The 15,620-nt window shown below is 46.4% G+C and overlaps 1 protein-coding gene across 6 annotated transcripts in view; it reads right to left on the reverse strand.

Moving 5' to 3' along the window:
• Positions 1–266: 266 nt before the first annotated feature.
• zgc:77151 (uncharacterized protein LOC337153 homolog) overlaps positions 267–15,620 on the reverse strand; it is a 24,443-nt gene continuing 9,089 nt past the window's right edge. For 2 of the 6 annotated variants that reach the window (XM_042092580.1, XM_042092586.1), the window contains 6 exons: positions 13,612–13,724; positions 12,416–12,563; positions 10,876–10,928; positions 9,492–9,589; positions 5,496–5,637; positions 267–4,951 (listed from right to left, as the gene is read on the reverse strand). In XM_042092580.1, coding sequence (XP_041948514.1) covers positions 2,681–4,951; positions 5,496–5,637; positions 9,492–9,589; positions 10,876–10,928; positions 12,416–12,563; positions 13,612–13,724 — 2,825 coding nt within the window. In that variant the 3' untranslated portion in view covers positions 267–2,680. The remainder of the gene's footprint in view (positions 4,952–5,495; positions 5,638–9,491; positions 9,590–10,875; positions 10,929–12,415; positions 12,564–13,611; positions 13,725–15,620) is intronic. The other 4 variants (XM_042092583.1, XM_042092584.1, XM_042092582.1 and 1 more) reach the window with 4 other exon arrangements.

Here is a 15,620-nt window from a genome sequence, read left to right on the forward strand (position 1 = left end):
ATGTGCACCAGTGTTAAAGGGCAGAACGAGTTCTGGCTGCTGGGGCCTGGAAAAGGGGCAATGGGCTACTGAGGTTCCATATGAGCAGCACAAGGCTGGCTGAACAGTACACAGTCAGGATCACATGATACATCCATGGGTTAGAAGACTTCAGTCAGGCCTGGGACCAGTAGATAGCTCCAGCTATGACAATATCTCCATCTAGTGGCCAAATATCATACTGCAGTCAGGCAGGCAGTGTCTTAACATTTAAATCCACACAAATAGCAAATATGTCTGAACTTTATTATAAATACTCAGTGTTAACACACACATAGTTGAAATAAGTCACATACACCCCGACATATTTAATCGACAGGCATTCGACCCCGTAAGAGACTGCTGAAGAGACAAAGGAATGGTTGACAAGTTTGTTCAACAAACACGCGTACTGCTTCACAGGTTTAACAGGATTTCAAAACATTGTGGCACTCGTTCAAGTAAGGAAACCATGTGACAGTTTGGCGCTAGTCTGATGCTCCCCATACACATAAATATAAACATACACCCCCTCCCTCCAAACACACACACAGACTGGATTTAAAGCAACAAATTAATGCCATGTCTAACAAAACGCCTTAAGATCTAAAAAGAAATCACCATGCTGGTACCCTCTCTTTAAACGGTATGAGAAATATATGAAAGTAGTGACAGTAACACTAGGGGAAAGTTATTAGTGAACTACCCATCGACCCAAACCCCCGAGGACTGCTGCGTCAGAGCCGATGAAGGCCACCAGATGTGGAATCAAGCCGCATGACTGAACTGCGGTCAGCTTTTGGTTTTGACGGCTGGGAAGGGTGGAGTATCACTCTGAATTACAAACTAAAAGCAAAAGCGGAGATCATAAGGAGTCTCTCTCGGCTGAAGAGCTTCTCTTGGTTTCAAAAAGGACTCCTTCCCCATCGCTCCAGCTCACAACTGGGTGATGGTGGTTATGATCTAATAAAACAGCAGTAGTTAGTGACCCTTTAAACCAGGTTGCCTGGGGAACGACATTAAACAGGGCCCACTCAAGATAAAATGGCTGTCAAGACACCAGGGAAGATGGGAGACATACTAATCTCTCCTGTTTCCTAAAACAATTTGATATGACAATCAAAACATGTTACAAATAATAATAATAATAATAATAATAACAGTTTCAACTTAAATACAAGGTCAAGAAGGAGTGCAGTGTACCAGAAAAAGATAAAAGTCAGATAAAAAAAATGACTATGGTTTGAACATGCAAAACAGCCTGTAAACTAAACTCTTGAGTTCTACGTTTGAAACTCTGAATGTCTGCACAAACATATCTCCAATAAAAGGTTGGATCAGTATAATAATGTTTAGTAATTAATAGGGTAAAATGAAAAGGTAAAAAGTAGCAGAGAAAGACGGCATCTCTGGAAGCCTAACAGACTTTTCTCCAGTACTACTGAGTCAGGCTGATGCCATCTGGAAATCATTTGTACAGCTTCCCACAAGCCAAACAAGGGCTTCGAAAAGAGATCACGCCGAACCACTGATGCTCGTCATAGAGGAGTTTATAACGGAAATACCCCACATTACCTGACTGACAACACAAGTTACATCTGAGGAGTAAAATAAATAGATCAGTATACTAAAACAACGAGGTGAAAGAAACAAAAACACCAGAACAGTTCAACAGGCCCAGAAAGAAAGAAAGAAAGAAAGAAAGAAAGAAAGAAAGAAAGAAAGAAAGAAAGAAAGAAAGAAAGAAAGAGTGATCCCGTGAATACAAAGGTTAGACAACAACAACAATATCAATAACAACAACAAAAGGCACTACAGTAGTTGGGCAGACCACTCCAACCTGGAAGGGACTGAAATAACGCTGATTCAGATAAATAAAAAAGAACAAGGGAAAAGAAAACACATGTGGAGCAAAATGGCAAAATGGCACAAGTCTTTCGTCTGGACACACACACACACACACACACACACACACACACACACACACACACACACACACATACAAACATGCGCACACACACACACACATACAAACATGCGCACACAGACACATACAAACATGCGCACACACAGGTGTTCAGGCACAAAGGCAATTGTAGAGTCCTATCTCAGCACCAGTAGAGCTGACGTTTACCTTCCCACATGCTGAATGAGACAGTTCAGTAGGAATAGATGGCAAACGTACACGCACACACACACACACACCAGCACACACACGTGCGCTGGCCAATGACAACACAAATACTGTTCCAAACCTGGTTCTGTTCAAAGAATAAAGAATGAATAATGCTTTCGTGTGAAGCTTCTGGAACGTTTTAGTGTTCTTGGAGTCACATGATCCCTTGTCAGACAAACGGAGTAATGCTGAAAGGACAGTTAAATCCCTGTGCAGTGATGGGTCCACTCTGGGTCCACACTCTGCCCACCATCTCATCCTGAAGTCCTCAGAGTTTTCCCACAGGTACTGCGGGGAGGAAAGCAACACCTTCACATGTGACACATGGAGGCGAGGACCTCAGAAAGAGTGATCACCAAAGACAGCACATGACATGATGGATGATGTGTTTGCTCACGTACAGCATCTGAGTGATGGGCTGGAGAAGGGAGTGCAGGAGTGATTGATGCAGGTCTTAATTGGTTGTTTAATTGTTTATTTGTTTGTTTAACTCAGGAGAGTACTGGCGACAGAGTTACAGTGGCTGTGGGGAGGGGAGTCTGGCAGAATGAGTGAAATGAAGGATCCCACCGCATCTCCCTCCCCATTGGCCAGGGCTCGGTCATCGCTGTCACCGTCTGGCACCCCATTGGCCAGTGCCATGTGTTCATCTTTAATGTCTTTCTCACACTTAGCCAGTGTTCTTCCATTAGCCTGAGCATCTTGCTCCCCATTGGCAAGCTTTCTGTGGCTGCCCTCAGCATCTGAATCCACATTGGCCAGCACGCTGTGGTCACTAAGCGCATCTAGCTTCCCATTGGGCAGCACTGCATAGACACCCTGAGTATCTTGTACCCTATTGGCCAGCTGTGTGTGGTCACCTTTGCCATGTTTCAGCTGTTCGCTGGCTACCTCCAGAAGGCTCTTGCCACCGAGCCCTCCGTCCAGTGTTCCCTCCGCACCCCTGCTTTCTGCCGCACCCAGGGCACCGTCCAGCTCTGGTGCAGTACTCCGCTCCTCCACCGTGGGGCAGACTCCAGGCCTGCAGGGGGTGCTGTTGACTCCAGGTAGGGGACTCCCCAGCCCTGCTGCCGAATTCTGCTCCTCCACCACAGGGCTGACTCCAGACCTGCAGGGGGCGCTGTTGACTCCAGGCCTGCAGAGGTCGCTGTTGACTCCAGGCCTGCAGAGGTCGCTGTTGACTCCAGGCCTGCAGAGGTCGCTGTTGACTCCAGGCCTGCAGAGGTCGCTGTTGACTCCAGGCCTGCAGAGGTCGCTGTTGACTCCAGGCCTGCAGAGGTCGCTGTTGACTCCAGGCCTGCAGAGGTCGCTGTTGACTCCAGGTAGGGGACCCCCCAGCCCTGCTGCCGAATTTTGCTCCTCCACCACGGGGCTGACTCCAGACCTGCAGGGGGTGCTGTTGGAGGTGGTTGCTGGTCTTGGGAGCATGTCCTTGGTTTCGGCGGCGTCCGGACCCTTGGCGGCCAGGCGGCGGCTCTCCCTGAGAATCGCTCGGACGCGGCAGGGCAGGCTGAGGTCGGCCGGCTGGTCCTGGAACAGCGGAAAGCGGAACACGCCACCATTGGGCTTCAGCGGGAGTCCGTCTGCGTCCAGCCGCGGCTGCTTGGCAACAGGAGTCCACGACGGGCCGTCGTCTTCGCCGTCGTGCTGCAGTGACAGATCCGTGTCGTCCCCGGCAGACCTCTTGACCCCGCCCCGCCTGCTGAGATTGAGCGGCTCTGCCTGCGTCACCATGGCGACAGTGGTGGGAGAAGGAAGAGGAGAGAGGGTGGGGGAAGAGGAGGGCAGTGAGGAGGACGAGGGTGGTGCAGCCGTTGCCCGTGGTGACTCCAGGTCCTGCGCGAGCGCCGCGGTCAGCCTCTTGGTGAAGTTCTGCACGCACTCGGACCCGAGGCTACCACGCATCAGCTGCCGCACCTGCACGCTGCAGTCCAGCTCCAACGGAAGGATCCGGAGAGGAAGCAGCGGAGACTGCACCGCCCCACCACCACCGCAGACTCCACCCGGAGTGGCCCCGCTGCTCAGAGGCCCCTGGTTCTCTGGCTCCACACACCCAGAGTACTGGTTCTGAGGAGGGGGGTGGGGGTCCTTGCGTGGCCCAGCCGGGGTGGAGGTCACTGGGCTAGCCTGGGCAGACAGCCTGGCCTGTGGGCGCACCAGGGACTGGAGATGCATGCTGGGCACGGGGGTGGAGCTGAGAGGGGTGCCCAGGCCCAGGCGGGTTCTGAACAGGTCCAGAGGGCACAGGCCCTTGGTTGGGCTAAAGACGGCCAGAGAGGCATTGCTGACCAAACCACCGGTGCCCTGGGTCAAACCACCCGTCTGGGACACTGGGGTGACTGGCTCTCTAGGCAATGCTTGGGAGAGACCACTGAACCTGGGTATAGGGGTAGCCAGATCCTGAGGCTCCAGCTTCAACTCCTCTGGCTTGACCGGAGGGGCAGGAAGAGGGGTGGAGGGCAGGAGGGTGGGGTTAGAGGTGGGGGTAGAGGTGTAGGTGGGGGGGCAGGACACGGGGGTGTGGACCTGAGAGTGGAGGGGGGTGCTGTGGTTCTGCTTCTGGGGAACAGCAGGTGGAGCTGGAGCAGGGGGACCCTGAGGAGGAGGGGGAGACAGCGACCCCTGGCTGGGTGGAGGTTTGGCCAGGAGGGGGTGCCGGCCCTGGTTTGCCCTGGCTGCCAAGACTTTCCGTCGGCCTGGTGGGCGCCCTCGTCCCCGGCGTACCACCACCACACCGTCGGCAGTCACCGCCTGCTGCTGAGACAAGGAGACAAGCACCAAGTAAACACTCATCCACATATCAACAATGTAGGAGACAAGTACCAAGTGAACACTCATCCACATATTAACCATGTAGGAGAGGAAGAACATGGTAAATGTACAGTTTACGCACAAGACAAACAAATAACAGTGAAAGAACCTCACAGAGAGAAAAGTTCAACCAAAACACAAGTTGATAAACATTTCATTTCAGTGAGCGTGTCATCATCATATTACTTTTATAATATGATTGTTATAATATGATTATTATAATATATATTATAATATAATTGTCAATATTATAATAATTTCAAATGGCTGCACAAAACAACAGCTTCCTCAGCTGCAACACAGTATCCAGTGGCTTCAGAGAAGTTCCAACACCTCCCCCTAGTGGTGTGGAGGGTGACTGTCTTTTGACCAGAACAAACTTCAGACCTCCTGTTTACATCCATATATCTTCTTATGAACGTATTTTGCAACACACAGAGAGCAGTACAGTGTATAATATGTACAAAAGAAAGGACTGAAAGAAACTTACTGGAGGAGAGACTCCATTTGTCTTCTGCCTTTTGAGGTGGAGGGGAGGGCGCCCCCTCATGGGTTTGATGGGAACCACAGGCTCCTGGGTCTTCGGAGGCTTGGAGCCGCTGTTCATGAACTGCTCATAGGGCAGCATGAGCCTGAGGACAGGGGAAGATACAGGGTGGTGAGGATTTACCTCCCTATGGGGCAGATACAGGGCAGCAGGAGGAGAGGGTGGTGAGGATTTACCTCAGCATGGGGCAGATACAGGGCAGCAGGAGGAGAGGGTGGTGAGGATTTACCTCAGCATGGGGCAGATACAGGGCAGCAGGAGGAGAAGGTGGTGAGGATTTACCACTGTGTTTGTGTCCATTCGGCTGCACTGGATGTGATGCATGTTTGGGTCAGATGACCCATGGCCAGCTCAGTGGGCACATATCCCTCGAGAGGTCCCTGCTACACACACACACACACACACACACACACTTCGAGAGGTCCCTCCTACCCACACACACACACACACACACACACATCCCTCAAAAGGGTACCTCCTACCCAGACACACACACACACACACACCCCTTGTGAGGTACCTCCTACCCACACACACACACACACATCCCTCGAGAGGTACCTCCTACCCACACACACACACACACACACCCCTCGAGAGGTACCTCCTACCCACACACACACACACCCCTTGTGAGGTACCTCCTACCCACACACACACACACCCCTCGAGAGGTACCTCCTACCCACACACACACACACCCCTCAAGAGGTACCTCCTACCCACACACACCCACCCCTGGAGAGGTACCTGCTCCCCACACACACACACACACACCTACCATACCTGCTACCCACAAAGCCATGGCAAACGGCACCCTTACAGCATGAGCAGTAGGCTTCTCATATCGGTGTTCTCGCTCCAGAGGGATTTGGATTTTAAATGACGTGAATGCCTCTGTCTACTGACTGGGTTTTCTCTCATACAGCTAATCGCATTACACTGCCCAGGTTGCCATGGCGACACATGACTGAAATTCCTGTTTGGTGCGAGCCTACAGCCTCGCCAGCTTACTGTAGGTAGTGCAATACTAAAGTGAAGTTGCACTCAGCCACCATACAGATGAGGAAGAAACCAGTGGGGCGGACACACACACAGACACACACCTCTATGTGCAGTTTCACCATCTCAGAGAGGGAAACAAAATGTGTTGAAAGAACATTCTGTAAGACGATGCAACAGTCTTGCCAGGTTTTTTTCAACCTTAGCGCAGCTTGTGTATTGTGTGTGTGTTCAGTGTGGAGGGCCTGGCTTGTGTATTGTGTGTGTGTTCAGTGTGGAGGGCCTGGCTTGTGTATTGTGTGTGTGTTCAGTGTGGAGGGCCTTGCTTGTGTATTGTGTGTGTGTGTTCAGTGTGGAGGGCCTGGCTTGTGTATGTGTGTTCAGTGTGGAGGGCCTGGCTTGTGTATTGTGTGTGTTTTCAGTGTGGAGGGCCTGGCTTGTGTATTGTGTGTGTTTTCAGTGTGGAGGGCCTGGCTTGTGCATTGTGTGTGTTTTCAGTGTGGAGGGCCTGGCTTGTGCATTGCGTGTGTTTTCAGTGTGGAGGGCCTGGCTTGTGTATTGTGTGTGTTTTCAGTGTGGAGGGCCTGGGGGGGTTTCTGAACGGACTTGCACAATTTATCTTTCATCTACACACTGTCAAGTTGGGCTTGATTTTATTGCCCTCACCTTCAATTACAGTACACAACATTTTCCAAAGACATTTTTATTTGAAGACTGCCATTCAAATAGTAGTTTTGGATTACATTAACCCAGTAAAAAAAAACAATCCTATTAAAATGTAGAATATTCCAATCTTAGTGGCATTTATGGCAGTACAGTACATTGTCAACATATACATTTACATCTTAATGGCACTAAAACATCCTATAGGAGTTTTTGCAGCATTTTGTAACATGTACAGAAGTTGCTTGGCAACACACGCCCTAGCTTAGGAGATGGACCGTGGGCGTGAGTCCTTAATCAATCTCTTCTGTGACATATGAATGGAATCTTCTATAAGCAACGTATGCAAACACTGCAGCTGAAATACTGGCTAACGTAAACAGTCGGATTACAGCTGTCGATGGGAGAGATGCCGTCAGTGATTTAGTGTAAAGCTGGGAACAGACCTCCTGATTCGTTCAGTCACACTAGATAGGAGTGAGATGGAGTAGACCTAACCTACAGACGCACTACAGACATAATACAGACGCACTAGATAAGAATGAGATGGAGTAGACCTACTGTAACCTACAGACGCACTAGACTACAGACACACTAGATAGGAATGAGATGGAGTAGACCTAACCTACAGACGCACTACAGACGCACTAGATAGGAATGAGATGGAGTAGACCCACTGTAACCTACAGACGCACTACAGACACACTAGATAGGAATGAAATGGAGTAGACCTAACCTACAGACGCACTAGATAGGAATGAGATGGAGTAGACCTACTGTAACCTACAGACGCACTACAGACACACTAGATAGGAATGAGATGGAGTAGACCTAACCTACAGACGCACTAGACTACAGACACACTAGATAGGAGTGAGATGGAGTAGACCTAACCTACAGACGCACTACAGACACACTAGATAGGAGTGAGATGGAGTAGACCTAACCTACAGACGCACTACAGACATAATACAGACGCACTAGATAGGAATGAGATGGAGTAGACCTAACCTACAGACGCACTAGAATACAGACACACTAGATAGGAATGAGATGGAGTAGACCTAACCTACAGATGCACTACAGACACACTAGATAGGAATGAAATGGAGTAGACCTAACCTACAGATGCACTACAGACACACTAGATAGGAATGAAATGGAGTAGACCTAACCTACAGACGCACTAGATAGGAATGAGATGGAGTAGACCTACTGTAACCTACAGACGCACTACAGACACACTAGATAGGAATGAGATGGAGTAGACCTAACCTACAGACGCACTAGACTACAGACACACTAGATAGGAGTGAGATGGAGTAGACCTAACCTACAGACGCACTACAGACACACTAGATAGGAGTGAGATGGAGTAGACCTAACCTACAGACGCACTAGATAGGAATGAGATGGAGTAGACCTAACCTAGACACACTACAGACGTACTAGATAGGAATGAGATGGAGTAGACCTACTGTAACCTACAGACACACTACAGACGTACTAGATAGGAATGAGATGGAGTAGACCTAACTTACAGACGCACTACAGACACACTAGATAGGAGTGAGATGGAGTAGACCTAACCTACAGACGCACTAGATAGGAATGAGATGGAGTAGACCTAACCTAGACACACTACAGACGTACTAGATAGGAATGAGATGGAGTAGACCTACTGTAACCTACAGACACACTACAGACGTACTAGATAGGAATGAGATGGAGTAGACCTAACTTACAGACACACTACAGACGCTATACAGAGACACTAGATAGGAGTGAGATGGAGTAGACCTAACCTACAGACACACTACAGATGTACTAGATAGGAATGAGATGGAGTAGACCTAACCTACAGACGCACTACAGACACACTACAGACACACTAGATAGGAGTGAGATGGAGTAGACCTAACTTACAGACGCACTACAGACGCTATACAGACACACTAGATAGGAGTGAGATGGAGTAGACCTACCTTACCAGATTTCCCAGCAATCCTTTCAAAATCAGAGGTCTGTTCCCAGCGTAAGGAGACGTGTGTGTGTGTGTGTGTGTGTGTGTGTGTAGGGGGGGGGGGGGGGTGTACCTGTGTGTGTGTGGGAGAGGGGGTATGTTGTGTATCAGGGGTATGGGAGGTCTGTTCTCAGCGTAAGTAGACGTGGCGGGGGCTGGACTTACCTCTCGTAGTGTCTCTGGGTGCAGGTGAGGTGTATGTGTGTGCGTGGGCGTGTGCGCGTGTGTGTGTGTGTGTGTGCTGGACTCACCTCTCGTAGTGTCTCCGGGTGCAGGTGGCGGCGCTGGTGCTCCCAGGACTCCCACCCAGCTCATTATACACCGCCTTCCACATGCGCTGCGTCGTCACCTGCACACACACACACACACGCACACACGCACACGCACACGCACACGCACACACACACACTCCTTTACTTCACTGAACACAACCTCTCACTCCCCGGAATGCACGCACGCACTCTTTCTTCATGGTCACACTATACCTGCTCTGGGGGTCTCAGACCTTAGTGTACTGCTTTGGATTATGGGCAATGTAGTTGCACTCAGTTAGCTATGCATTTTCACCATCATTCATTATCAGGTTCAAATAATTATCATAACCCCTGATTGGTGAGGTGGTTTGTTACATATTCTTTCAATATATTTTCAGAATGAATTCTGATTTAAAGTTATTGGAAAGACGCCAACCAATCACACTTTCCAATTCAGAATGGTAGGCCCGCCCCACCTAGTTACTGTTGCCCAGCAACTTGTAGTTCGTAGCTCAAGTCCGAAATGACAACTGACCAGCACCGCGCTAACTGCGCTACAGACTCTCCTCTCTCACTCACAGGCAAGAAGAGTTTGACAGAGTTCATATATGCAAATAGTGAGCAATGTGATCCAAAGTTGGCTGATTTCTGCTGATTTCTACATGGTCTGTGACTAATAGCTTGGACGAAAACATATTCATTCACCTAACGTTAGAAGAACACACTTGTTGGGTTGTAGCCAAATTAGGATACTAATGACTGTAGCCTATCATGTTTTGTTATAAGCCTAATGATAACAAAACATTTTTATAATAAATGACATGCCTTCTCTGTTGGCAATGGCAAGTCAAGGAGGATAAAATAGGCCACTAGGCAAAAAGTGAGAGAGAACCCGCGACGCTTTGTGTTCACAAAACCCACACTACTACCCTACTGCCGAGGTGCCCACAATACCGTGCCCAGGCTACTACCCTACTGCCAAGGTCCCAACACTACTACCCTACTGCCGAGGTGTGTGTTTGTGGTTTGTTGGTGTCTGGTGTGTGTGTGTGTTGTTGGTGTGGTGCATGTGTGTGTGTGTGTTGTTGGTGTGGTGCATGTGTGCGTGTTGTTGGTGTGGTGCATGTGTGTGTGTGTGTTGTTGGTGTGGTGCATGTGTGCGTGTGTGTTGCTGGTGTGGTGCATGTGTGCGTGTGTGTGTTGTTGGTGTGGTGCATGTGTGCGTGTGTGTGTTGTTGGTGTGGTGCATGTGTGCGTGTGTGTTGTTGGTGTGGTGCATGTGTGTTGTTGGTGTGGTGCATGTGTGTGTGTGTGTGGGTGTGTGTGTGTGTGTGTGTGGGTGTGTGTGTGTGTGTGTGTCTGTCCATTTCTGCTGACTCACGTTTTCATAGCCTCCCAGCCTCTTGACAACGGAATACATGAGGAAGAGGTCAACTGTGGGACAGAAGACAAAGTGACCAGTAAGAGAAAGAACAAATGTTTAAACACATTAAATATAATCAAAGCAGAGTCATTCCGTGTCAAATCAGATAAGGTTGTTGCTGCACCGTCTCAGATTTTTTTCAAACCTTGTCTATCAGCAATGGGTCCTAAAACCAAGGCCTGTGAAATATTTCTGTGCAAATCTTATGTCTTCATATCTTTTTCAGACCTTGAAATTCTTTCATTTTTACAGCTTGAAAAACACGTGCCATGTTTGGGCATTAATATCTTGACAAATATTTTCCCTAACCTCCAAATATTTTCTAGGGTGGAAGACCAACTCATAAAAGGCATGATTGTGTAAACAATTTAGTCATTAATTCATCAGATGTCATCCACATCAGATGACCATGACAATAATAAGGATAAAACAAGGCATGTTTGTATTTTTGTGTCATTTTAAAGCAACTGGAATGGTATGTGGGGTAGCTAATGGGACCATAAAATCTATGTGGAAATAGCTAAGTATATAGACATTTAAGTTTGTAAATAGGGATGGGCATCGTTAAGAAATTATCGATATTGATGCCATTGTTGAGTCTGCTTGTCGATGCGATTCCTTATCGATTCCCATATCGATTCCTGTACCATTTGCTAAACACTTATAGGACGGCTTTGAGAGTTATTAGCTTTGAATGTCTAATTTAAAGTGGTTTTAGAGAATGAATTTCAAGTGTGCAATAACAATACAGAAGTTGAATACTTTAAAATTTCTAAAAAAGTATACATTTGTAAAACAAAGCTTTGTATTGGAATCGTTAGTGGAATCGTTAACGTTTGGATGTGTACGATTCCGATGGATCGGAACATTTGGAACCGGTTCCTTACCGATACCTAGAACCGATTCCCAAGCCTATTTGTAAAGTACCAATATTGTACCAAGTCCCATTCACAGAATAAATGAATGTAGTTACAGGTGTTTTGGGAATACCAAAATAAACATTTACAATAAACAATAGATTTTAGCGCCCCCTCAGGTAAAACACAGCATAGCATCTTGCTCCTTTTATAATGGTATTATGTTCCCAAAACACCTGTAACTACATGCATTTATTCTGTGAATGGGACTTGGTACAATATGTGTACTTTACACATTAAATATCCATATACTTAGCTATTTCCACATAGATTTGTATGGTCCTACCAGCTACCCCACATACCATTTCAGCTGCATGAAAATGACAAACATGCCTTGTTTCATCCTTATTATAGTCATGGCCTTTTGTTTTGGAAACTTCACATTTTGGGACAACATTAACAAAGGATTATATTTCTAGAGAAAGTACTGATTGATGGCAGGTGTGTCACAATAAAGGAGTTTTGAGACCCTCAATATCACTTTTTTTCCATGTTTTTTTTCTGAAACTAGGGACTTCTATAAAATCCCCACAACAACAACGACGACGACGACTTGTGTGGCGTGACGGTGAGGTACTCACTCTTCTTGAAGCCCAGGTTGGGCACCTTGCTGATGGGTGATCCCTGGCGCTCCATGAAGCTGAAGAGCTGATCTAGAAACAGCTGTTCCTCGGGGTGATGCAGCCAACCGCCTGCCCACTGGAGCTCTGCACTGCCCAGCACGTTCTCCTGCAGGGGAGCCAGCAGTCAACATGTCAACAACATCAACAATTTGCAATTCTATAATGCTTGATCAAGGCACCCAGAGTCCTCTACATTGTAGAGGGAACCCCACTAACCACTACTATTCATCAGACAACACAGACTTAGCACAGCAAGTTTGCACTGAAGAACACACTTCAGGAACACTTGAAGAGGCGTTTACTTGGGCAGTTAGCCTACAGAGACTTTACAGATGGTCTGGTGAAATTCAAGTTCAGTCTTTAAAATGTTGGTTGAGCAACTACAGATCATTAGCTTAACCAACGTACTCACAAAACATCACCCTAATGTCTACTCTGATGAAAGGAAGGGACTATTATAGAATTCAGTCATTCAGGGATAGACTCGTCTTGAATGCAACTACCAATACTAGTTATATAGCTACAGTCACCCTCATTAGGAGGGAGGAAGACATTTTAGAATATTTTAAAGAAAGAAACTACGCAAGGCCGCTTTAAGGGTGCGTGTCTATGATTAAGGGCGTGTGTCTGTCTATGATGAAGGGCGTGTGTGTGTGTCTGATTAAGGGTGTGTGTCCGTATTGCATTTTTCTCTGGCAGGAGAGCGCTGGCAGTGTCCAGGGCCTGAGTAACGATGACAACACCAGCGGCCTTTCAGCACAGCTCAGAGAGTTTGCATTACAAGCACTCGGCTCAGACACGCAAAAAAGGCAGAGCAAGCTTTAAAAAAAAAAAAAAATTAGAAATAAATATATACTGTAAATAAGTCAAATAACAGACACAGGGTGGGTGCAGTATAATTAATATAAATATTATTTCCTCCTCGGCATCTGCTTTTTCATCATTGGGAATAATTGAAACAAAAACCAAAAAGGATCCTGACAGTCAGGAAAAAGGCTATACAGACAGCCTACATGACAGCCCACAGCCTACATGACCGCAATGAACTGTGACATCATTATCATTTCCTCTATTCTACAGTCACAGAAGGAGATGTGTGATTGGACAATATTCTATTCTACAGTCACAGAAGGAGACGTGTGATTGGACATTACATTCATCCGCTCCATCCACGACTCGGACTGCTGGCCGGTAGGCTGCTCGGGCACTTTGGGATATCGGCCTCGACGCTTACGAGGCCTTCCTTTCAAACGGATAGAGGAGAACCCTGCAGTACAGACACAGAGAGAGAGAGAGAGAGAGAGAGAGAGAGAGAGAGAGAGAGAGAGAGAGAGAGAGAGAGAGAAAGAAAGAAAGAAAGAAAGAAAAAGAAAGAGAATATTTCAAGTTGTACAGCTAGGAGAGGAGGAAGACTGTGCAATACTAGTTGCATAAAGAACAGTCACCACACTGTGACACATGTGGATGCAGACCAACTTAATTCACATACTGAAACATCTCACATCCTCCCCCACACACACACACGCAAGCATACTCACCTACACACACACACATGTGTACATGAATATGCCAACCTATGCATTATGAAGGGTAACCATGTTTATATACAGTTACGTGCAGAATAATAGCAGTGCGTTTTAAAAAAATAATAAAGCTCAAAATCCTTAGAATAGCTGTTAATTCCATAATATCAATGCATTGGGAACACTGCACATTCAATTTCAAATCAAAACATGACCAAAATTGATGAGAGTTGTGTTATACCTTTACAGAAAGTGAAGAAAAAGGAATGTTAGACTGTTCAAAAAAATAGCAGTGTTTGCATTTTTCTTTACAAACTCGAACATTTACTGTATAAACTGAAAAAACTTTGAACTTTGGTCTCTGCATTTATCCCAATCCGTAAATTAGTGAAACACACTCAGCACACAGTGAACACACAGTGAGGTGAAGCACACACTAATCCCGGCGCAGGAACGGCACTTCAGCCGTTCCTACTGTTCGGGGTTCGAACCGGCAACTCTCAGGTCACAGGTCCGAAGTGCTAACCAGTAGGCCACGGCTGCCCATTCAGTGATACCATGTGAACAGGTATTCCAGCCCAGGACGATTGAATTACATTTCACAATTCCTCTGCATTTCTGGGTTTTGCCTCAGAAGCAGCATTTTTGAGATCACCCCACAAGTTTTCTATAGGATTGAGGTCTGGGGATCAGGCTGGCCACTCCATAACGTCAATCTTGTTAGTCTGGAACCAAGACTTTGCTCGCTTACTGGTGTGTTTTGGGTCATTGTCTTGTTAAAACACCCATTTCAAAGGCATTTCCTCCACAGCATAAGACAACATGACCTCTTCAAATATTTTGATGTATTGAAACTGATCCATGATCTCTGTTGTGCGATAAATAGGTCCAACACCACAGTATGAGAAACATCCCCATAACATGAATTGTGCACCAACATGCTTTACTGTCTTCAGTATACTGTGGCTTGAATTCAGTGCATGTGGGTCGTTGGACAAACTGTCTGCGGCCCCCATGCACTGAATTCAAGCCACAGTACTGTGAAGACAGTGTGGCTCATGGCTCAGTGGCGAACCACACCGAGTTCTCCCTCTTATGTGTTTACCCTTCTTGTGTTGTCACGCAAACCAAGACCTGACATGCTTTACTAACTCACAAAAAACAGTTTCCCTCCAGAAACAATAAAGCACCCTTCTATCTATCTATCTATCTATCTATCTGTAGCACATTTGAATTGAATTGAAAAAGTATCAAATAAACATTTTGTAAAGAATTCAGCACATAAATGTAATGTTTTTAAAGAATTCAGCACATAAACATATTTTTTTAAACATAATTTTTGTAAAGAATTCAGCACATAAACGTAATGTTTTTAAAGAATTCAGCACATTAAAGAAATGTTTTTAAAGAATTCAAAACATAAACGTAATGTTTTTAAAGCATTCAGCACATAAACGTAATGTTTTTAAAGCATTCAGCACATAAACGTAATGTTTTTAAAGAATTGAATTCAGCACATAAACGTAATTCTTTTAAAGAATTCAGCACATAAACGTAATGTTTTTAAAGAATTCAACACATAAACATAATTCTTTTAAAGAATTCAGCACATAAACGTAATTGTTTTAAAGAATTCAGCA

The sequence above is a fragment of the Alosa sapidissima genome, chromosome 5 (assembly GCF_018492685.1).
Source record: "Alosa sapidissima isolate fAloSap1 chromosome 5, fAloSap1.pri, whole genome shotgun sequence".
Lineage (NCBI taxonomy): Eukaryota > Metazoa > Chordata > Actinopteri > Clupeiformes > Clupeidae > Alosa > Alosa sapidissima.